Source organism: Trichosurus vulpecula, chromosome 3, assembly GCF_011100635.1.
Source record: "Trichosurus vulpecula isolate mTriVul1 chromosome 3, mTriVul1.pri, whole genome shotgun sequence".
Lineage (NCBI taxonomy): Eukaryota > Metazoa > Chordata > Mammalia > Diprotodontia > Phalangeridae > Trichosurus > Trichosurus vulpecula.
Window position 1 is genome coordinate 335,606,370 of NC_050575.1, and position 24,801 is coordinate 335,631,170.

General features: G+C 40.8%; 1 protein-coding gene across 5 annotated transcripts in view; it reads right to left on the reverse strand.

Moving 5' to 3' along the window:
* SPTBN1 (spectrin beta, non-erythrocytic 1) overlaps positions 1-24,801 on the reverse strand; it is a 280,165-nt gene that overhangs the window by 154,160 nt on the left and 101,204 nt on the right. The window contains exon 1 of one of the 5 annotated variants that reach the window (XM_036748784.1): positions 7,380-8,026. The exons of 3 other annotated variants lie outside the window; for them this stretch is intronic. In XM_036748784.1, coding sequence (XP_036604679.1) covers positions 7,380-7,488 — 109 coding nt within the window. In that variant the 5' untranslated portion in view covers positions 7,489-8,026. Of the gene's footprint in view, positions 1-7,379; positions 8,027-24,801 lie in introns of those variants that run through there. One more of the 5 variants, XM_036748785.1, reaches the window with a different exon arrangement.

Here is a 24,801-nt window from a genome sequence, read left to right on the forward strand (position 1 = left end):
CCAGATTAAAATGAAACTGGGAAATATTTAATGAAATAAATTTTAAAATACAATAAAACAGATATTATTACATTTTAAAACTAAGTCAATACACAGCCTGCAGGGATCCTTATTATGGATTAGTGGGTGACAATTCCATTTGAATTTAAAACCATTTTTCTACAAGAAGCTAGTCCCAATCTCACTTAATTCCAGTGTTTTACCTCTCAATTATTTCCTATTTACCCGATACATAGTTTGTACATATTTACTTGTTGTCTCCCCAGTGGGCTCTTTGAGGGCAGGCAGACAAGACTGTCTTTTGCCTCTTTTGTATCCCCAACACTTAGCACTGAATCTGGCACATAGCAGGCACTTAATAAATGATTAATGGCTGTAGATATGAAACCATTATCAACATGAGTCCTCCCTTCCAACTGTGCAGCTAGCAAGACATTCACTACTCATCTTGTGATTCTGGTCCAGATTTTTCCATTAGGAGGATCTAACCAACAAAAAAGTCTTTTAATATTCCATGAGTATCACTTCACTCTTACTACTTGAGAAATCTACCTTCTTTTTTTAAATCATGCTTTTCTGATGCATTTTATGCCACTCTGTGCATAAGTCATTCCTAACAACTCAGTTACTTAATGCTTTTTAAAGCCTTAGGAATAACCTCCCCCACTACCAATCAGTGAGGCAGACAGTTCTAGTTCATTAGTACTTCCTAGTATGAGGAAATGCAAGATTACTACAAAAGAACCACTTCAATGGATCTGTGTTTTCATTGATGTAGGCGCTCCCTCTTTGCAGTGAGGATCAGTCCATCCAAGACTTCTCAGCCTATGTAATTCTGGTCTGTGGCAAATATTCTGTAAGGCAGTGGTTCTCTAAGTGTGCTCTACTGAGCCCCAGAGATCTCCAAAGACCTTTCAGGGGTTCAGCAAATTCAAAACTATTTTCATAATAATAAGATGTTTTAATTCGTAATGTGATAAAGCTCTTGGGGGTGGGGGTCCTCAATCATTTTTTAAATCATTTTAAGGGTGTAAAGAGGTACTGAGACCAAAAAGTTTGAGAAGCTCTGTTCTAGAGGGTCCACCCAGCATGCTACAGACCTTCCTCTGTGTGTCTTTAACATGTAACATCAGCGATTGACGGTGAGGGTGAAGATGACCCTATAGTCTCACTCCCCTGCCAAAGTTTGCAGTGATCTCAGTGGCAAGTGTACCTTTCACTGGAAACGATTCAAATATGGTTCACAGCCACAGTAGGCTGGTCCCTTACGTGATAATTTCTTTGGCCATGGCAAATCATGAAAGGAACTGGAATCCTCAGAAATTTCTGCAATTGTCTTAACATATTCTTTTCTCATATAAGAAATACTATAGGGGCAGCTAGGTGGCGAAGTGAGTAAAGCACCGGCCCTGGAGTCAGGAGGACCTGAGTTCAAATCCGTGCTCAGACACTTGACACATGTACTAGCTGTGTGACTTTGGCCAAGTCACTGAACACCAATTGCCCTGCAAAAAAAAAAAAGCAAAAAAAAAGAAATACTATAGGATCTATAGTACCTATAGCATAAATGATAGTTATGGAGAAAGCCTGGTCCTGGAGGAAAAAAAATCATTAAAAAAAAAACATTCCACTACACTAACCTGTTAGGAGATTCTAAAGAGCAAGGTGAAACCATGAAAGTTAGGGAAAGAAGCAGTGTCTTCTTGGTGAAGTTCTCTCCCATAGCTTACCTGCACAATCTAGTTTAAAGAGGAATGGATTTACAGTCAGGGGAAAGGGATTCAAATCACACTTTCTGGGCCTCCATAACCTTATCTGTTAAATGAGCAAACTGAGGCCAAGAAGAGTTTAAATCACAGATAATAAGGAGCAAGGTGGGGATTTGAACCCAAACTATTTGACTCCAAATCATCATCTTTTCATATGTACCAGGCATTCTTAACTTTTTGTGTGTCATGGACCCTTTGGGCAAGTCTGATGAAGTCAATGGACTTCTTTCTCAAAATGTTTTTATACGCATGAAATAGAATACATAGGACTGCAAAGGAAGCAAATTATATTGAAATACAGTTATAGAAATATTTTTCCAAACAAGTTCATGAACCCCAAGTTAAGAGCTCCTGCTGAGGTAGCAGCATGCTTTTAAAGTTATTCTCAACTCTAAACTCCATGCTCCTGTGGCTGATGGTTATTCAGTAAGTTCTCCAAAGCAATACAACAGGTCAAAAGTTTTATGTTTTTACATCTTAGCCAAGATATGTGATCATCATCTGCCTTTCAACTTCCAGATCTAAATGAACTAATAATAAAGAAAATACTCAAAAGACTTTTTTGCTTTCAATCACAGGAGAAAGACTTTTTAGCCAGGAATTCAAGGGCAACACTTTTTTTCTGGACCACTGTTTAAAATAAATGATACCCTTCTTTCTCTAGTACTTGAGAAATACACCAAGGCAAACACCAAGCTAGCAAACAACAAACATGAAGTACATTCCTGTGGCCTGAAATTCTTCATCATCCTTTACCCAACTAAAAATGTAATCCAACTACCCCAAGTCAAGGGCCCTAAATCTCTTTAGTCCTCAGGCTCAGGCCTGCTCTCCAATCAAACAAGGGATGTTTCTAAGTTCGGAAATAACAGCTTCGAGGTGTCCAGGGTGGCAAGAAGTGAAGAAATGTTTAATAAGAACTTTCAACACGGATAGTCATCTTAAACCGCTCCATCCACCGCCAGAGTTTGGGAATCAGTGCCCTGCGGACAACAGTGAGCAAGACTGTCAGTCCCAGGGATGGAGGTGTGAACTGATGAGAAAACTTGCCTCCACCTTCCCAATTACCATTTTTATACAGGTTAAGATACAGTTTAACAAACACAAAAAGGGAGGTTTTAGGTAATTTCTTTTCATTTGGTCTAATCATCATATTTTCATTCATTCTTAAAACAAGTGAATGAGAGGTAAACTGATACACTGATATATTTAATTTATATATATTTAAATTGATACATTAATATATTTAAAAAACAACAAGGGACTTGGGAAGATTTAAGGGAAGAAGTAGAAGGCTTTGGATCTGTATAAGTAGAGGAATCACTCATACCAATCAAGACACTAGTGACTTTAAAAAGCAAGGTACAGAATTACAAACATGAATAAAACTCAGTTTCCCTGCAGCATCTGATCCGGGGAAAAGACATGTATATAAAAAGTTATTTTATACATCAATGGCTCCATGACCCCATTAATACAGCCAACTTACTCATCAGCGCATATATTGTACATCTCCATGTTGCCCTTCCTACCTCCACTCCCTCAAATAAGCTCCTTTAAGTCAGGGACTTCCATTTGTCTTGGTATCCCAAGAACCTAGCACAGTGCAGGCATATCGTGGGTGCTTAATAAACAAACACATGTTGATTGATGACTGCAGATGGCAACCCTTCCCAACCTACTCACAGAGATTCCTTTCCAGTAGTCCCAACAGATCCTATTTAAAGAAGGCAAAGTGTTGAAGACTTTCCTCAGGACATTTTACATTTTTTAGGTTCCTAGGTGAAGCATTCAGAGAGTCTCCCTCCCAACATCACCTACACACTAGGAGGTGGGGCTGGGCCTAGAGTCAGTAACACCAGAGTTCAAATGTTGACTCAAGTATTTCCTAGCTGTGTGATCCTGCTCTGCCTCAGTTTCCTCAACTGTAAAATAGAGCTAATACCAGCACCTACCTCCCAAAATCCTTGTGAAAATCAAAGAAGATAAAATTAGTGAACTGCTGGAGTAGGTACTTCATAAATGCTTATCCCCTCCCCCCCATATTTCCGTGAGTCTATCTTTTGTGTCACATACTTGTTTTCAGTTGTGTCCCAACTCTTTGTGACCCCAATTTTCTTGGGAAAGATACTTTGGTGGTTTGCCATTACCTTCTCCAGCTCATTTTACAGATGAGGAAACCTAAGCAAACAGGGTTAAGTGACTTGCCAAGGTCACATAGCTAGTGTCTGAGGCCAAATAGAACTCAGGTCTTCCTGAGTCCAGGCCTGGCATTCTATCCACTGTGCTTCCTATCACTTATTTGGCACGGGTCATTTTTGGTGATATCCCACTGCCTATTTATCCCTATACCCCCTTCTCACTCTTCATCCCCAATTTTTCTACTGGACATTTTATAAGGAAACAAAATTATATTCTGGGACTTTCAGTGGCTTGCCCACAGTTGGGGAGCATTTAAGTGGCAAAGGTCTAACTTCTATAATGTACAAAGATTTTCTCCAGTACATAATTTAAATTCCTGAAAATCATGCTACTATTTAGGAATACAGATTTGCGTTTATTTATCTGTGTACCAGTTGCTTCCTTCCTGCAGAATGCAATCTCCTTGAGGGCAGGGACTGTAATGGCTTGTTTTGTTTTCCCTTTCATATCCCAACACCTAGGGCAGTAGCTGGTACACAGAGCATTTATCACTCCTGTCTCATATTTTAGGCCAGTCTTCTCCTGTCTCTAGCTGTGACTTTAAGTTGTCTACCCCCACACTTGGAAAGGAGGAATGGACTATCTCCTTCAAAGGCCAACTCAAGGGCCACCTCCCGTCGAAGGCCTTCCTGGTGGCCCAAGTGAAAAGCCGTCTCTCCCTTCCTTAAACTTCTCATGGTGGCTTGTCTAAACCTCCTCATTCTGCCTCATACCACAGTTATTACAAACATAATTTTACTTGTCTATTCCCAAAACCAGCTAGCTGAATTCTCAACCCCTGTTATGTAAAGCCCTTGAAAGGCAGGGACAAAGTTTTATTTCATAATGGTATCCTCACTGCCTAAGCACAGCACTTTCAGAAAGGTTTCTTTGAATTCAATTTAAACATCAAACAAGTAAAGATAAAACAGCCAAAAGTTTTGGACAGACACGGCCTAGTTTTTTACTGAAGCCATACTCGTACCCTATAACATAGCATAAATGCAAAAAAGGGAAGTTGATACTTAGTAGTATATGAAACCAACTGTCAAGTTTTTGAGGGGGTGGGGAAGAGAAGGGTTACCATCCAAGTATGTCAGTCAGCACATAAAGACTCCCTAGTGAGCAAGGGCTTGTAAACTTTTTTTTAGAAATTGCAAATATCAAAACAAAAAGAGCTTCAAAGATCCATTGTCCAGTATTGTTCACCACTGGTCCCTTATGTTTCCCAATACTTAAATGGTAATTGACCCATAAAAAACATCTTTTCTCAATACCACAAGGAGTTACTTTCTGCTCTCAAAAAACAGTAGGAGAAAACTTTTGCTACTCCTAGGTCAGAGAAACCACAATATTTAGAAATCAGACTTATCTGGTGCTAAATTGGGGACAAAGGTCACCTTCAAAATACAAGACTAAAGTGCAACCAAACTTGAAATGGGGTGTTCTTTCACTTGAATCCAAGGAAAGCCTTGGCTTATATTTATAAATCTCAATCTAACTCACTAAGAGTATCTTAGACAATTGAAGATGTTTCCTGTGCTTAGGCCCCACCCATCAAACTACCCCCTCTCCCCCATTAAGAATAAACAGCCTTTTGTTAAGGGTGGACAGAGCAAAGCTATACTCAAAACTTTCCAATATTTTCCCTAGTTGTTTTTTTTTTTTTTGTAAATGCTTTAAGGCGACTACAGGGGAGGGCTTAAGTGGCAAATGGGAAGCTGCTGTTTAATTAATTTTCCAACCTAGCATTACAGACTCCCCACATTGCCCCAAAGAGATACACATTTCTTCCCTCTTCCAAGGCATTAGGGGAAAAAAAAAGTCAAACTGGGGGATGGGGGTGACAGTGGAGGGGGATGGAGAAGGGGTAACTTCTGAAGGGAGTGAGCCTAGTTTTCTGAGGCTTAAAGTTACCGAGGCCCTTACCCTAAGTCCTAAAGGTAATGAGCAAACCACAACCTTCCAGGATGGCTCATCCAACTCGCTTGCTTAAAATAACTCTGAATTCTGGGATCTTAATCAGAATGGAGAAGACATGTACTTCTCCCCCAAAAAGTCTATCTCAAAGCTTCCTTTTTGGTAAATTGGCCAAAGCATGTTGGATACTCAAACAAATGTTTAACTTTCTCATTTTCTCTCTCCTTTTCCAGCCATGTCATTACTGTCAGCTATTTCATAAAATAAACCTATGAATGAAATATTCCTTTCCTCTTCCTCCTCCTCCCAACCCCCCCCCCCCAGAATAACATTCTTAGAGCAGAGCTTCTTCCTTCCTTCTTACAGGAACCACGTTTGTGGCAATGAGAAAAGTTAAAATAAGAAACATACACAATATTCTCAGACTAATTTTTCATAGCATTTGATCCATTCTAGGCCTATTTACTGATTCCAGAGATTTGAAAAAGGAAGATGTTCTGTTCCCAGTTATAAAACCATTTTTTCATATTATAAACCTTACAATATTGCCTTAGTCCATCACTTCAGTTTAGAAGTCAAGGGAATACTAAGTTTGGTATAGTGAGGGCAAAAACCATGTTAGCGGCCATTCAATAACAACTTTGGCTGGCACTACAGTGGAGGCTTTTAAGTCAACTTAATCCCGTATGTAGACACCTATATAGGTAAGACCTGTGCAACCTCCTCTGCTGAAAGTCAAAAACACAATTCCCAGTGTTATTCTCCTGTTATCATGATGATGTCAAGAAATCCTCTCTATATTACTGCAATTGAAAAGTGGCTATCATAATAAATTGTTTATCAGGCAAAATTGACAGGAAAGGGCTGCAGAATAAATTGTGCTCCTCACCTCCTCCAACCCCAACTCCCCCCCCCACACACACACAATACATCAAAAGAGTTAAAATTCCAAGATTAAGCACCAAGTCAAAACTGTAATTTAAAGAAGCCTTAGGAACAAAAAGACCACTCCCTCCTCCCCTTTGCTATTGTTCTAAATCACTGGGTCTGAGAGAGTCCCCTTAACACCTTTAATGTTTCACACAGTTGCTGGTGTGGGGGTGGGAGAGAAAGTATATGTTTGTTTGGATGCTAGCTATAAGACAACTGCATACCAATAGAGTATTTGCATGGGGGGGGGAGGGGAGTGAGAAACCGGCCAGACGGGCAGATACCTGCCAACCAGGAGGGCCATCAGAACACGAGAGAAAGAAAAGACCTTCATCATGCATTTGACTTGTCTAAAAGAAAAAGAGCAGATGAGTAGGTTTGAAAAAATATGTATACTAAAGAAGGAAGAGCCCTGCCAACTAGTGGCAATTAGATGGGCCTGCCAAGCAATTTCAAGCCTTGGGTCTTCATTAGGATCATATACCATATGGCATAAATAAAGCATCCAGAACACTCCGCCCTAACATAGCATCACACCAAGACAAAGCTTTCGGGGAGGGGGGGTGGGGGGGGGCTTACCTTGGAGTTGTTTGAACCTTCCTTCTAGTTGATTATAATTGTAAGGCACCTGACTCGTATACCCAGGGGACAACGGCCCTGAGATACTGGACGTTCTTTGTAATTCCATTATGCCCAGTGTGACCCCACGACGGACTCCAGCAGGAAAACCCCACTCCTGCCCCCTCCAACATCCATCCAACACCACCACCACCAAAGGGGCAGCTTCCTCGGGGGCCGGCGGGCTCCTGTTGCCCCTGGAGGGCTGGCTTAAACTGAAGCTCCCGTAGATAAGGCTTCCTTCTCAAGAGCCCGGCGAGCGCGTCGAGGCGACTTAGCAGGGGGGCTGCGGCGGAATCCCGCCGAGTCCAGGGCGGATTTCCCACTGCGACGGGTAGCTTCCTCCTTCTTCCTCTTCCTCGGGATACCCAGCCTAAAGCTGAGAATTTTTTTTTTTTAATATGACCGACCCAAAAAAAGGGGTTTTAAAAAAAATAAAGTCCACCGGGCGCCAAATGCTACTTTTTAAAGAAATGTTAAGTAGAGGAGGGGAAAAAAAAAGCCAAGCATGCGACTCCCATTGAGCACTCCCCTCCAAGCTTCCAGGGGCAGCAGGAGCACACCTCCCTCCTCCTCCTCCGACCTTTCTGCAGCGGCTGCGGGTTTGTAATTTAATCAGTAGCCACTCACTGTGTATTTAGTGGTGATGTCACTTGATTAGCATAAAGCATTGTAGAGGAAACGAAGGCCGTACCACAGGGCCGGGGTGCGGGGGAGAAGGGAACGGGGAAGCGGGGTGAAACGGCACCTCGGGCCGCCCTTCCCGTAAGCGGGAGCAGCCGGAGGATGGAGAGGGGGACTCCTCCCGGGCGATGGCGCGGTGCACACGGGGCCCGAGGGGCGCCGCGGGAGGGTGCCCGGCGGAGCCCGCCCCGACGGGGGAGGCGAGCCTCGCGGTTGGTACCTTCCTAAACAAAGCTGGTGGAATTACAATCTTTTGTTGGGAGCCTCATGTAACGGAAAAGTCTCCGATTACTATCGCATGAAAAGGAGAGCCCTCCCCGGCTCCGCGGGCTTGGGGGAGGGGTTTGGTAAGAGACCCCGCCAGGTAAGGGGGAGCCCTGCGCTCATTCACTATTTAGTGCATTCCGGGCGGCGGCTGCGGCTGCTGCTGCAGGTCCCAGATAACCCGAGCCGAGGGGACCTTGCACCTGGGGCGGCGGGCGGGCCCGAGGACAGGCTCCTCCCCGGGGATGGTGGCGCGGGAATCTCTGCGGCAGGGGCTGGACCGTCTTAAATCAGGGCAGTCACCTGCATCCCGGATGTTTGCGGAAGCGCGGGGCCGGGATGGGCGCTTGAGGTCCGAGGCGTCTCTCTTCCAGACACCCCGATGTCCTTTTCTGCTGTCCTCTGGCACGGTTGCACCGGGACCCGGAGGATTCCTAGAAACCCACCCTTCAAGCACACACATTTCACATCCGGTCCACGTGTGGTGCGGCCGTACAGGTTAAATTCCTCCTGAATTTTACATCGCGAAGGGAATAAAATAAATCCTTACAAAGAACTTCATTGAGATAATGTATGCAAAGCATTCTGCAAAACCTTAACTGCTGTACACACCGTGTCCCAAAAGTCTTAGTGCACTTGTAAACCACGCAAACTTACAACTGCACTAAGACTTTTGAGACATCCCTCTCCTATACATAAATGTCAGTGTTATTACTTGATACACATGATCCTATGTTATCCTAGCTATAACCCAGTGAGGTAAATGGTGCAAATGTTATCAAAACAAAAAGTATTATTATTCATTGCATTATTCATTAAAAACTCTCACAAAGCAGTTTCCTCTGAATATCATTTTCCCAAAATTTCTTCCCTATCTACCCTCTCCTCTTCACAGAAAAGAGCTGTCAACATCTTGAAACTTGACTTTTCACACTTGGAGTCCTACTGTACAGGTACACACTTCTTAAGGGATCGGCTTTCAAAGCAGATTCAGAGTTAGGTAGCATTGGACACTACTATAAATTTACACCTATAATTCTTTAACACACAATTAGAGGAAGTGCATCCTCCCTATTACTTGCAGTTACAGCAGAGTCTGGATCTCTAGCAAGCTGCTTGGTTCTGAAGAACCAAATCCTCCTAGGTAAAGAGATTTAACACATCTACAATGTCAACCACATCCCACCTTAAGGCCAGGTCTAAACCAGAGCTGGGGAACATTCAGTTAAAACTACAAATGGCAATTGTCTATTTCCTGCAATGCATTTTCCAAACTGGTAATAGACTCCTGGCAGTGCCAGCAGGAGGCCGCTAAGTAGGGTCATTTAGCAAAATGAACTACAAGTAGATTTTTTTTCCCCTCACAGCATGCCATCCACCACAAAAATAAATAAATGAATAAGTGAGTAAGTAAATAAAAAAATTAAAAAGCAAGCTAGGTGAAATTCACTTAGAAGAAATTCCTCTGAACAGACCTATATGTTTGGTGCCATATGCTCTGGTCAAGTGTAAATTCTCTAGTTGGGCACTGAAAAGCTACATCTAGATTCTCTCTGCTGATTGTTGTCTAGGCAGGGCTGTAGAAATCAGATTGCACGGGTTTCTGAAGGCTGTGCCAGGGGAGCACAAGCTCTGGCAGGTTCTACCCACGTTGGAAAGGTGCTACTCATCTAGGGGGTGCCGCTGCCAGACGACAAGCCGGTGTATGAAAAGATCCCTGCCACTCTCATCCCTGACAGTGCGGTAGGTGTTGCCATGGCCCACAAGGGCGGGGCCAGCTGTTGTCATGTAAGCAGATAGGGTGATGACCAGCTATGACACTGCCAAGATGGTGGGCAATTCACCACCAGCTTGCCACTGTTGCCAAGCACCCCTGAAATCCTTTTCTAATGTAACCACCCCTAACTCTTCAAGGGAGACAGGCTTAGAGACAGGCCAGGAGATGATAACTGAAGGCAGACCAGACCAGTATTGCTGCTCCAGACACTAGGGTTTGGAACCCTGCCTTTAGTGTTGCCATCATGCTGGGCTTATTACCAAGTAGCATTAGCTTCAAACAAAGCAACTTCTCCCTCAATGAGCTTCAGTCAGCTCTGAATTCTGCAAACTCCTCAGGGGACACAAACCCCTCAGCCTTCACCAGATCTGGTTTCTTTTTCAATTAAATAAATATTAGATTTATTTAGTTGCAAACTCTTTTGTGCCTGGTTCTGTGTCTTTCCTGCTTTCATAATTCCAGTGCTTAGGAAAATGCCATATACATTGTAGGTGTATAATATTGGTTGAATTTAGTAGGGTAGGAACCTGAAACATGCTTATTGTCTAACATCTTATCTAAATGCAGAGAGGCTCATGACTTGAAGGAAATTTCTTTTTTGCAGCCACAGTGACTGTCCAGATGATCTACAATAATTTTAAAATGTCTGTTACCTTTAACAAAAATATCGTTTTCCAGTCTCCTGAGCTTTTCTTCTGTGTGGTGTTTGATTTACAAAGTTCATGTCAGTATATACACATACACATGCACAAATACACATATATTGTTGTTCTGAATATTCTTTCATCTCTGCCTCACTTTCTGTCTTCCCTTATTCTTTTATATATTCTTCATATTTGTTATTCCTTATATAGCACATTAATATTCCATTATAGTCATATCCCACCATTTATTTAGCTATCCCCAAATTATAGACACATTGTTTGTTTGTTTTTGCTATTATGAATAATGGTACTTTTAATATCTTTGTGCAAGTGGCCTTTTTTTCTCCTTTCAATAACATCCTTAGGATCTAGTCCTAGCAGTGAGGTCAGTGAACCAAAGGGCATGAGCAGTTAGTTCAGGAGCTCTGAATACACTGATATACTGTTTTCCAAAGGATTGCACAATTCACAGCTTCACCTATTTTACCTCACCTCTGCCAACATTGAATTTTAGCATTTTTAAAATATCTTTGCCAGTGGGCCTACTTGAGAGGCAGTATCATATCAGTGGATAAAGACCTGGCCTCAAAGCCAGGAAAGCCTGGGTTCAGATTCCAACTTTGACACATTCTGGCTGTGTGATCCTGCCTGGGCAAGTCACTTAGCTTCTCAGTGTTTTAGGCAATTCTCTAAGAGAGTTAAGTTTCAGAGAAGGTAGTGACCTGCATTGGTAGAGGGAACTTTGGCATCCCAGAGTTCCCTCTATCAGTAAAAACACAAACACAAGCTCTCTGTCCCTATTCCTTTGCCAGTTTAATGGGCAGGTACTTACTTAACAAATGCTTGTTGGATCAAACTTGACTGTCTGATGGTATATCTCAGAGTTGTTTTATTTTGTATCTCTCATATTAGAGAGTTTGAATTTTTTGGTATTTATTGACTATGCTTCTTTTGAGAAATGCCTATTCAGTGTCCCTTGATTGCCTCTTTTTTCCTCTATTGAAGAAAGAATCTTGCTTTTTATAAATACAAATCAATTCTTTACTGATTTTGAATATTATATTCTTATCAGAAATGTTTGATTCTGTATTTTATGACAAAGATTTTTCTCTGGTTTTTTCTTTCCTTTTTTATTCTGAATATATTGCTTTTTGAAAAAACTTTCTTTTCATATAATCATATCTATCTTATTTCACCTCTAATAATTTCTCCTATTTATTCAATAAAGTAGAATTTTGATGAGATGGGATATATAGAAAGGCACTCCAGGTGAAAAAAGCTTCATGAATTGTGAAAGTGAGAAAGCACAACAGTTCTTTGGGGAGTTCCAAGAAGTCTAGTTTGTCTGAAACTTGGGCTCTGTACAGGGAAGTTGTAAGGGGGAAGGATTGGAAAGGTATCCTGGGACTAAGTAGTGAAGAGTTTGTATTCTAAGGCAGGGCTGTCCAACCTTAGGTTTTTATTTCAATCAAAACAATAGACAATATATTTTGATTTGCCATTTTAGTGAGAGCTCTGTAGTAGCTCAGCTTCACTTACTAAAGCATTTATGTAAATTTATATGCTTGAAGGCCAGCAGCATAAATAGCATTGCAGGTCACCCCGTGTGGCTGGCATTTTGGACAGCCCAGTTCTAAGGCAAAGCCACTGGACTTTATTAAGACAGTGGAGAGCCACTGAAAGTTTCTAAGAGGGCACAAAATCAGCACATCTATGCTTTTGACGTAGGAATATGGCATTGATGTACAGTCTGGATTGGTAGGAGTCTTGTAAGTAAGTCTTGAGAACATTTAGAAGATTACTTCAGCAGTTCATGAAAGAGGTAAAAAGGCATGGACTAATTTAATGGGAATGGAAATGAAATATGTTTGGAAGGATTGGGAGTTAGGGCAGAAAAACAAGAATCCAGGATGAGGGTCATAACTTGGGTAATTGAGGGAATAGTAGTACTACAAAGAGAAACATCATCAGACATTTAGAGCTAGAAGGGGCCTAGGAGGCCATAGAGTACAACTCCATAGGATCATACAGAGGTGGAAGGGACTTGAGAGGCTATTACATCTAACACTCATTTTAGAGAGAAGGAAAATGAGGCTTTGACAAGTTAAGTGGCTAGCCCAGGATCAAGAAGCTACTAAAAGACTGAGGTGGGATTTGAACATAGGTCTTTCTTCTTAACTTCAAATCCAGCAGCCTGTATCTACTTCCTTTACTCCTACTACCTCTACAAAAGAATAGTTCTTAACTGTTATTTCTAGGGGAGGGTAGAGAAGATGGTGGCGAGAAAAAAAGGAAAATTATTTTGGTTTAAGTCATGGTAAAATTGAAGTTGCAGGATGAACTTGGGGCTGATACAAGAGATCTGGGAATTATCCCAATAGTCACACTAGCCCAAGTCATGGGAAGAATGAAAGTGTCAAGAGAAGACCAAGTTCAGAACCTGGAGGTCGAGGGGGGTGAACATTTTATATTTCAGGGGTGGCAAGAGGAAAAAAAGGAGTTGGCCACAGAGAGAGAAAAAGAAGTCAAAGAGAAGAAGGGGGATCATGGTCACAGAAACCTAGGGAACAGAAAAAGGCCCTTCTAAGAAAAGTACATAGTGGGACTACTTAGTTTAAGAAGTCAAAAAAGAATAAGGAATGAGAAAAAGCCTTTTAAGGTGGGATTAGCTAAACCAGGGGAGTCTTGTGTTTTTGTAGGACAGTAGAGACAAAAGACCAATTATAAGGGATTAAAAAAATAAATTAGTGGTAAAAGAAGAGTCCAGCCTACAAGTGTGAAAAAGAAAAGTGCCTAAAGACCCAAATTAGAAGGGGATTAAGACTTCATATAGCCGGAGGGGTGGGGGGTAGGGTGGGAAACCAGTTCAAAGGAAGGAATTTTGTTTATTTGTACAAGACCAGAACATGTTTTAAGTAGAGGACCAGTAGAGAAGTAGAACTCTTAGGACAAGGTCTTGGAGGAGTCCACTATGGATGGGAAGAAAAGCCTAGGTGAAGGGGATATTTCTTCTGAGATAGGAGGTCCATATAGCCAAAGCTATGGTTTTTCCAGTAGCAATGTGTGGCCATGAGAGTTGGACTATAAGGAAAGCTGAACACCACAGAATTGACACTTTTTGCTACAGAAGACATTTGAGAGCTCTTGCTCAGCAAGCAAGTCAAGTCAGTCAATACTTAAAGATATTATCTCAGCTAATCACTGGAAAGTCAAATAATGAAGCTGAAGATTAATTAAATATTTTGGCCACATAATGAAAAGATGGAACACATTGGAAAAGACTGATGTTAGGAAAGATTGAAGGCAAAAGGAAAAGGGGCTAACAAAAGATGAAATGGATAGATAGTATCATGGACACAATGAACATGAATTTGGATAGACTTTGAGAGATAGTGGAGAATAGAAGGGCTTGGCATGAGATGGTCTACAGGGTCACAAAGAGTCGGACACAATTGAATAACTGAGCAACCACAAACAGGAGAAAGCACTTGTAAAGGAAAAAAAAACAAAACCTTGAACTGGAATGGAGAGAGTTCTTATCATGACATAACACATCTCAGCAAAAGTAGGCAAGGATAGAGTGGATATCCTCTTTCTGAGTTCAAATGTGACCTCAGACACTTACTAGTTGTGTGACCCTGGGCAAGTCACTTAACTCAGCCTCAGTTTACTCATCTTTAAAATGAGCTGGAGAAGGAAATGGCAAACCACTCCAGTATCTGCCATGAAAACCCCAAATGGAGTCACAAAAAGTCAAACATGACTGAACAACAACAAAAAAGTAGACAAGGAGCTAACACCTACAAAGAATCTTTTTGAGAGATTTGTTTCAGCCCTAGTAATCTGAGAAGGATGCTATAAACACCTTGAGGACACAGCCCATATCTTTTCCATCTTTGTATCAACAAGAGTCCCGAATATGCCTTAAGCACATATTGTGGTAGGTACTCAATAAGTAATTTTTTTTTACTTTGCATGCCTTACCCTGGAAAGATAAGGACCCTGAAGAACTAACTTCAAGTGAGTATAACAAACCAGAGCCAGTGAGCAAAGTACACTCATCTATGGGTGTTAGTTCTGACCTTCCCATTTAAATCATTAAATGAGCATCTTTGGGCAAGTCACTTTCACCATCTGTGAAAAGAAGTTTAGATGTGAGGACCTACTAGTTTCCTAGTATGGAACTTTTGCTGTAGCCTTACTCCTTGACAGAGAGAGAGAGAGAGAGAGAGAGAGAGAGAGAGAGAGAGAGAGAGAGAGAGAGAGAGGAAGAGAAAGAGAGAAAGAACATTTATCAAGTGCTTACTATGTGTTAGGCACTGTGCTAAAAGCTAGAAATAAAATACAGTCAAGCAAGCCAGTCTATGCTCTCAAGGAGTTTATATTTTAATAGAGGAAGATAAAAAGGGAGCAGGAGGGGCAGGGATATAATACAAGCCCCTCACCCTACCTCCCTGCACCCTTTGGAAATAGTGGCCAGGAAATTACATAGAGGACTACAGTAGTTTAACTGCCTCCCAAGACCAAATGTTCCTGAAATAAACAAAAACATTTCACACATATTCTCCCTTCCACAAAGGTTTCAATGATGTTAAAAAGCATCAATGAAACTTGGCATGAGTGTAAACATAAAAACCAACCACATACCAATCATGAACCCACTGAGCACTGGAGTTTAATAAAAAATTTTAGGAACAATGGGTGTAGCTTGTTTTAAATTTCTTCTAATTCTAGTCAGCAAGAAGGCAGAAAGAGACGTCCAGGTATTTTCTCAATAGTTCAGATGAAATAAAAGAAATTTATTCTTTGATTTTTCTTTTTTTCCTAGCACGTGGTAGGGCTTGTATATTGAATCTGGGATGACTTAGTATTTGGCTTGGGAATGGAAACATTAAAGGAGGAGTAGGAGGGAGACCTAGGTTCATTCCAAGTAGCTTTATGTATCCAAAAAGAGATGAATGCTTTTACTACATTACAACATTCTGAAAGGGTAAACTTTTGGGTGTTCATTTCCTGAACATCCAAACATTAGTGATATTGAAAAGGTCCAGAGGAGGACAGCCAAAATACTGAAATATGATGGGATGCATAAACACTCGAAGGCTACAAAAATCCAGCACCAGACCTTCAGCTGGTAAAGATTGAGAGAAAAGGGACTGAGACTCAAAATAACAAAAGGACAAAACATAAACTGTTCAGTCACATCCACATCCAATGTCTTCCATTGAGACTTTTCAGACTTCTCTCCTCATCATCTACACTGTTAAATCTCATTCCCTTTTTGTCATACTTTAAACAACTCCAGTCATTTCTCCAATACTAAAAATCATATTTTTCTTTCCACTGTTCTGACTATATTTATCATCTCTGAATTGATGAATGAACATAAATTCAAATAATTCATCACAGTTTTAAAGCCTTCCTACCAAATTGCTACTTCCTGCATCAATTTTCTTATCCTTCCTTATCTCCCCTCCTCCCCGAGACCTCAGTTTTTTTTCCTTTTTTGGCTGCTCTTTCTCCCATTGGGCCTCACCTTCTGAACCCTCCCTCAACCTACTGACCATAAGCCTGGAAAGCCTTCTATCCAATAACTACCTAGTTACCAGACCTCCGATCACATATTTTCTGCAAAGCCTGCCCCTACTTAAGTGGAAATAATTCCCCACTTACCCTGTAATACAATTGACAATGCTCTCCTTCCCAATACAATCAATTGACAATGCTCTCCTTCCCTTTCAGAAAAATGATCACAGAATTTTTAGAAAGGACCTCAAAGGCCATCTAATTCAAACCTTAACTGAGCAAGAATTCCTCCCCCAAGCAGTCTTGAATATCTGTCTGGGAGAATTCACTGTTTCCAGAGGCATTCTATTCTGCTTCAGGATAGCTGTAACTTCAGAACAGTCTTTACTAATGCCAAGCCAATACCACCAGAGTAGTCTATTCTTCTTAGTTCTACCATGTAGGACCAAGAAGAACAAGTCTGTGTCCTGTTCTGCTCTATAGCCCTTCAAATACTTGAAGGAAGTTTTTGTTTCCATTTCTACTCCAAAGCTTTCTCTAAGCTAAACATTTCCAGTTTTTTCGATTAATGCTCATAGGCCATGATCTCAAGGCTTTTTACCATCCTGGTCTCAGTACTGTGGAAAGCCTCCAGCTCAACACTGACCTTCATAAAAGTGATGTTCAGAAACAATACTCCAAACATGTCCTGACCATGGTAGAGTTCAGTGGGATCATTTCTGTAGTTCCATTTTAAAATGAGAAAAAGCAACTTTTTTTTTAAAGATGGAAGGAATACCATCTTGGGCAGAGGGAGGGTGAGAAAATTTAAAACTCAAAAGCTTGTGGAACTGAATGTTGCAAACTAAAAATAAATTAATTTTTAGAAAAGATAGAAGGAAGTTTCTGTCGACATTTTTCCCTTAAGCATAGTGTTTCCAAGTCCTGGTTTGGTAGCCCCCTTCTTTCTCACAGGGATATTGCAAAAATTCTGTAAACTAATTATTTTTTTAATTATTTAAAAATGAAAATTAATTAAATCAATTAAAATTAATGTTTATTCAATACTTTACTGGATCTGGGCTTTTACAAGTGAGGGTACTCCCAATCAATCAACAAACATTTATTAAGCATCTACTTTGTGCCAGGCAGTGTGCTAGGGATACCAAGAATGAAACAATCCCTACTCTCAAGAAGTTTACGTTACATACTTTACCAGTACCAACAGCAACCTATCCATATCACCTCCTTCTGCACAATTCTTGTACATGTTTTTGCATAAATCTTTCAAAGAGGATTCACTCAATGCATGAGAGGTGCATTCCTCTGGTTCTTTTAATTCTTTGGGGATACCAGTATAATCTTGAGGCTATCCATCTGTTATACTCCACCCTCAATTCATGATTAGCCCATGACCTTTCCCATTCATATGTGTCCTTGATAATGTCCTTTATTCAATTTCTCAGCCCTAAGTCACATTTCTTTTAATCCAATTAAAATAAATAAGCCTGTATCAAATGGAATTGTTTGTTGCAAAATAAAAAATGGAAAAAAGATTGGAAATCACTGTCAGAATATTCAAGTATAGGGCAAAGATGATAGCAAGAGTCCACAGTCTACAACACAACATGTGTGCTCTAAAGGAAAACCTGATTTTCAGTTGCAAATGGACAGTTGCCAATGGCACACCCTTCTCCTCACAGCAGCTTATCAAAGTCCACCCACCTGCCTTTTTCAAGAGGCATCACTGCCTGCCAGCATCCCCAGTTGCCATGATAACACCTCCCCCACCTTCCACTCAAGATTCCATACTTTTTTTACACTTTGGTAAGTATGTGTTCTCTTCTCTCTCTCTCTCTCTCTCTCTCTCTCTCTCTCTCTCTCTCTTTCTCTCTCTCTCTCTCTCCCTCTCTCCCTCCCTCCCTCCTTCCCTCTCTCTTTCCCTCTGCTCCCAGAACAATTGAGTTTGAAACTACCTTGGCACACTACTTGGCTCCACTCCTTTTCTGCCAACCCCCAGATGACAGTCTGTGTGCATTACTCTATGAAGCCAGGGTCAGAGTTTAGAAATATATCACCAGGAGAATATGTCAGCCAGTCCTCAAACCTGTGCACTGAATTAGTGTCAAATAGTGAGGGTAACTGCTGCTGTTCCTGTTCTCTCAGCCCCTTGAAACTTGGACCCTTCTATACTGATGAAATTCCACCTTAATGCTCAGGTGCTGCGGGGATCAGTGTTTGTAGTTGAGGCACTGAGCAATAATCACCAGAGTTCTCTACTGGTCTCTTCGTTTTGGTTTGTCCCATAACTAATTATTATAAAATTATATTGATAATCCTCATCAAATGAGATAATATTTGTAAAGCACTAACACAGTGCCTGACACATAGTGGGCACTTAAATGCTAGTTCCTGCCCTACCCCATCCCCACCAAAATAATGGTACTCAATACAAGGTAGCTAGTTGTCAAGTTGGGCCTGGAGTCAGGGAGACCTGAGTTCAAATCCACCCTCAGACACATTCTAGCTGTGACTCTGGTGAAGTCACTTAACCACTATTTGTCTCAATTTCTTCATATGTAAAATAAAGATAATAATGGCACCTACCTCCACAGTTGCTGTGAGGACCAAATGACATCGTGATTGTAAATCTTTAGCATAGCACCTCGCACGTAGTAAGAACTATATACATTTTAGCTATTATCATTTTTATAATTCAACAAAATCTAATTAAGAAAAGAAAGTGGGGGAGAGGCTAATAAGTAGACAGTCTATAGAGAATCTCAGAAGCTCACCACTGCAAAGGACCTTAATGTATATCCATTACAACCCATCCCTGAAAAATAATCCCCTCAGTATGACACCCAACAAGCGATCATCCAACCTTTGCTTGAAGACTTGCATGAGAGAGGAATTAACAATCTCCTGAATCACATTATACATATACCAAGGAAGAATACAATGGGATTGTTACCATCTCCCTGGTTCCATGCTCTTAGTTTTTATGCTACATTAGTTTCTTTGGCTACCATATCAGTCACACGTTGACTTACGTTGAACTTGTAGTCTACAACAAACCCTCTAATATTTTTCAAATGAACCATTCTCTAGCCATGCCTTTCCCCATCACATGCCAGTAAAGTTTATTCTTTTTTAACCCAGATGTATGAATTTGCATTCAACACCATTAAATTTCATCTCATTAGATTCAACTCCATGCTCTAACAACTAGAATCCAAACTTCTCAGAACAAATCCCCTTAATAAAAGGATTTGTTCGGTAAAACTTGGACTTAGTCAAAAGGCCGCATCTAAGGACCTAGAAGGCCACATGTGGCCTTGAGGCTACAGGTTCACCACCCCCGTGTCTAGCCTGCCAAGATTTTTCTCTTTCAGATCCTGCTTATGTTAACCAAGGTGCTACCTGTTCACCTAGCTTTGAGTCATCTGCAGATGACCTTTATCCAAGGGACGGATAAATATATTGAACAACACTTTGGGGCCTCCAATGGAGACCCCCAGAGCTGGGGTAGAACCATTGTTAAGTATTCAATGATCTAGCCATTCAACCAGTTTTGAATCTACCAAATTGAAATATCATCTAACCATCATTTTCACAGAATTCATCGTGTAGCAAATTATAACAGAAGACTAGTGTTTTTAGAAAGACAGCTTTGGGTTCAAAAGTGGAACAATTAAATTTCATTCTCTCGGACTCATTATGACCAATGAAAAAGAAAACTTCGCCACTTTCTACCTCATCTGTAAAATGAGGAAGTTGATCTAATCTCCAGCTCTGATATTCTGTACTTCTGTGGAAAAAAAATCAGAGTATATTTATCTTGTTCTTCACAGTTGGCTAGAATATGGGGCAGGTAACAAAGAGAATGGAGCGGCTTTCTCTCAAAGAGGGGTTCCAACTGTGTTTAGACATGTGATGTGGTTGGCTGTATCCTGATGCAAATCATGGCAAAATTATTTTTTAAATCAAATTATTTTCCTAGGTTCTTGGCCAACCAATCACATCCAAACTGAACACAAAACAGTTGCTTACTCTTTATTGAGGAAAAAAAATAGGGCACATTTAAGAATGGGAAATGATTTTCTTAGAAAAATATCTTAGAATCTTGTTCTCCAACCAAAACTTATTCCTAGATCATGTAGAGTGCTCTTACCTACTCGTGCTAAGCTTCGAAGTAGGGGCACAAGAATGTTTCACTAGAGAGGTCCCACCTTTGGCAAACAGGTGTTGCTATGTAACGTGAAGCAGAGAGTTGTGCCACAGGCCAAGTGAGTTAAACAGAATAGAAACCTGAGGAATGTGATTGGGGCCAAGCCTATTCATGTCCATATTTCCTGGTTCTACTTCCATGTCCCACAGCAGCTGGAAAAGGCTGAGACAGATTTTTCTAGCCATTGGGTTAGGAATTTATAAGGCAATGAGTAAGAGCAATTTTTCCAAGGAGCAGAGTTCATTTAGAAGAACTGGGGTAGAGGGAGGAAATCCAGACCCTTCTCAGTATAGTGAAGAGGAAAAGGCATTACATCTTTAATCGGGATTTGGGTTTGGATCCTGCCTCCGGTACTACGTAACCTGGGGCAAATCACTCTCTAGGCTTTCACTTTCCCCATCAGTTAAGTGAGGGAAGTTGGAGTAGGGCTCTATGGCACCTCCCGGTTCTTAAATAAGGTGATCCCACTCACCATAGAAATAGGTCTTTGGACCTTGCCTTTAGGCATACACCCACCACCCAGGATCTGATTCAGACACATTGGAATGAGTATGCAACAGAGGAAAAGGGCAATTATCTGACAGGTGTGTCTCTTGGCCTAAGGAGATCAATAAATACCTTCAAGCAAGGAAAAAGGCAAACAAACAAACCAGGAAATAAAAGGCCTGGAAAGATTTGCTACCCACCCTTCCGTGCAGTAAATGTCAAATGCCAAATAATAGTGTACTGGCTTAGAAGTTCAGAGGAGGGAAAGATCCTACCCGAGGTTATCAAAAACTCCCCTGAGGAGGCAGGATAAAAGCTGAGGCATGGTCCATGCCAAAGGAGAACTACTTGAAAAAGCTTAACATCGTTCATAGAATTATAGATTTGGAGATAAAAGGGACTTTAGAGGTCACCTAACCCCGTCCTCTCATATTTTACAGATGAGGAAACTGAGGCTCAGATTACATAGGTAGTAAGTGACAGAGGCAGGATCTGAACCCACCAAATCCAATGTTCTCTCTGTTATACCGAGCTACCTCCACTAAATGACTTTAACCAACTAGAGAACAAATTCACTTTCTCTATTTTCATGCCTTATAGCTGAGCTAGAGAACTGGACTTGGGTATACCGAAAGATGGGAAAGTTGCTGTCTTCCACCCTTGTTTTTGTACGGTTTCTTCTCTGTGTAGCACTCAGTTGTGACTTGTCCTCCATACCCTACCTACCCACCCCCTACAACCATCATCAAATAAGACAAGAGGGTGGAGAGTGGGAGCATGCCATTATGTTTGGAAGGACAGCTTTTGCACCATTTTCTTCCCATACTTGCAAAAGAAGGAAAACAGGTACTAACTTCCTCATTTGAAAGGAAATCTGTGCATCCCAGTAAAGGTATACCCCTATTTTAAGGAAATGACCAATAAAAAGGCATTAGATGAAGCTGGAAGATCTAGGATCTAGTTCCAGCATCAGCACTTACTTTGTGACCTTAAATAAGTCTCATCTCCTCTTTAGTTCTGATCTTTAAAAAGAAGGAATGGGATAAATCATCTTGACAGTTCAGCATTTTATGATTCTATGACAGGCCAGTTTGTAAAAGAGATCCTTTAGGAGATTAGTCTTCTCAGAACGTTTCCTTTAAAAAATAAGTACACTGAAATTCCTCCAGTTTTCAAAAGCAGACATTTACACCACTGCTCAAGAACATCTAAGTCCCTGAAACACTCCCTAAAACATAAACCCAAACAAAAGGTCCACAATTCAGATTAGAAGTGCTTGATGGGCTTTGACAGCAAAATTTACCTTTTTATTTGTTTAGTTAATTTGTACACTAAAGATCTACAGACACAATCAAGACCAGGAGTGTAGGTGGGTGGAGGACCCAGTTGTACATAGATGTGGTAAGTAGTGTAATGGAAGAAATGCTGAATTTGAGGTCAGAGGACCTTAGTTCTAGTCCCCATCCTGTTATTTATTTACCCGTATGACTTTTGAGATAATAGTTATAATGATGTTAATAGCAGCTGGCATTTATGTAGAATTTTAAGGTTTGCAAAGCACTTAGAAATATTATCTTATTTGATCCTCACAACACCACAATGGGAGGTGCCTGCTACTATTATCCTCATTCTACAGATAAGGAAAACTGAGGCCAACTTGCCTAGGTCCAATTGCAAGTCACTGTTTGTAATGGGATGCAGCCCACCTTAAGTGACTTGCAGGGTCCACACATCTAGTAAGTGTCTGCAGCAAGATTTGAACTCAGACTTCTTGGCTCCAGGTTCAGTATTCTATCCACTGTGCTACTTAGCTGCCTCTAGGCATTTAACTTCTGTGGGCCTCATTTCCTCAATTTTCCTCAAAGGAGGAAGCAGGATTAGAGGATCTTTAAGGTCTCTTCTAGCTTTGAATCTATGATCTTATGATTGTTATTACAGTTTATAGAAATAATAATTGGACCATAAATATAGCATTATGTTAATAGTTACATACATACACTATGCATATCTTATATTCTTTGGGTTACTTATAATATTGATTCTTCTGTAATAGTGGAAGTCTGTGGTTTATAGTTGCATAGTAACAGTGGGAGAGTACTGTTGCTAAAAAGGTAAGCTTTGCTGTCAAAGCCTGTTTGGGGATCAGTGCATTTTCCTTAGCGCAATCCAGTCTGCTCTCTTCCTATTCACTTCTGGACCCAGCTCACTGTTCATCTGAAATGCATGTCCATAGCATTTGTTTGGACTTCTGCAATAGTCTGTCCAAACTACATGTTAGAATTTCATTAACACGGAGCTTTCACCCATTTTGTTTTTTCTAATGTGGATTGCTAAATTCATCTCTTTTTGAAAAGCCCTGAACTCACTGAGGAGGTTCACTGGCAAAGAGAAGCACCTTTAAAGCCCCATTATCAATAAGGAATTCTTATTCCATTGTGACTTTGCCCAGGTTATCCTTCATGACAGAGGTTGACCTCTTTGGTGAGTGTACTACTCCCTATTTCATTCTTCACTTGATAAGAGTAAACATGAGGTTGATGAAAAAACTATCCCTGTGGTTGAACTTATCAAGGAATCTTGTGTGATTTTAATATATGCATGAGAGACACCTTGTTGGGGAGAAAACCTTTTAAGACATGCACACAAAAGCTATAATGGAAAGTAAAATGCAATACAGACAAATCCTACGGGTAATTGAGAGAATGGAAAAGATACTTCTAGCCTGGGGGAAGGAAAAGTTGTTAGAAGAAAACTTCATAGAGAAAATAACATCTGAGCTGGGCCCTTGAAGGAGGGATGGGATTTCAAAAGACAGATGCTGGTGGGAGGGCATTCCAGCAGTGACAATACCATAATAAAAGGCAGGGGGCCAAGAAAGAAAGGAATGTGTCCTAGGCATGGCAAATTGTACAGTGTGACTGCAGCATAGTTTGTCTAGGAGTATATGGTGATTAATACATTTGTAGGTTATGGTATCGTGGATAGATAGATAGCCTTATAATCAGGAAGACCAGGGTTCAAGTCTTACCTCTGACACATGGTAGCTTGTGTGACCCTGGGCAAGTCACTTATATTCTTGGTGCTCTAGAGTCTAGACAACTCTCTAAGTTTTGAAATTGCAAAGAAATTACTGTCTTCATTGATTAAAAGAGTTGTTCACCTGGGAGTTCTCTATACCACTGAAATCATAGATGTAGTATATATTCCTATCCCTATCCCTTGTGGGTTTTGGAAAGGGAAGTTGCGTAAGACTGGAAAGACAGATGGAAACCAGATTGTGCAGGGTCTTAAGTGTCAATGTAAGGAGTTTGGACTTCATTTGATGGACAATGGAGAAATCATAGAGGAAGCTGGAGAGTAATGTAATAGCAACATGCACTAGGAGGATTAATTGGGCGGTGGTATATAGGACGGAGAAGGGAATGGCAAATCATTCCAGTGTCTTTGCCCAGAAAACGCAGATAGGGTCATGAAGAGTCAGAGAGGACTGAAATAACTGAGCAACAACATATAGGAATAGATTGCTAGGGAAAGAGACTGACGGCAAGATAATCAGTTAACAGGCTATTATGGAGTCCAGGTGAGGTTAATGAGGATTGATTACAACTAGGGTTGTCACAATAGAAAGGGACAAGAAAGGATCAGAAACCTATGTTGAAAAAAGGGGAAGGCGCTCCCCTCTGACATCACTCATTGTTTAAAACGTACAATAATAAGTAGCATTTGTATAGTACATTAAGATTTGCAAAGCGCTTTACATATTCATCTCATTTGATCCTCAACCCTGTGAAA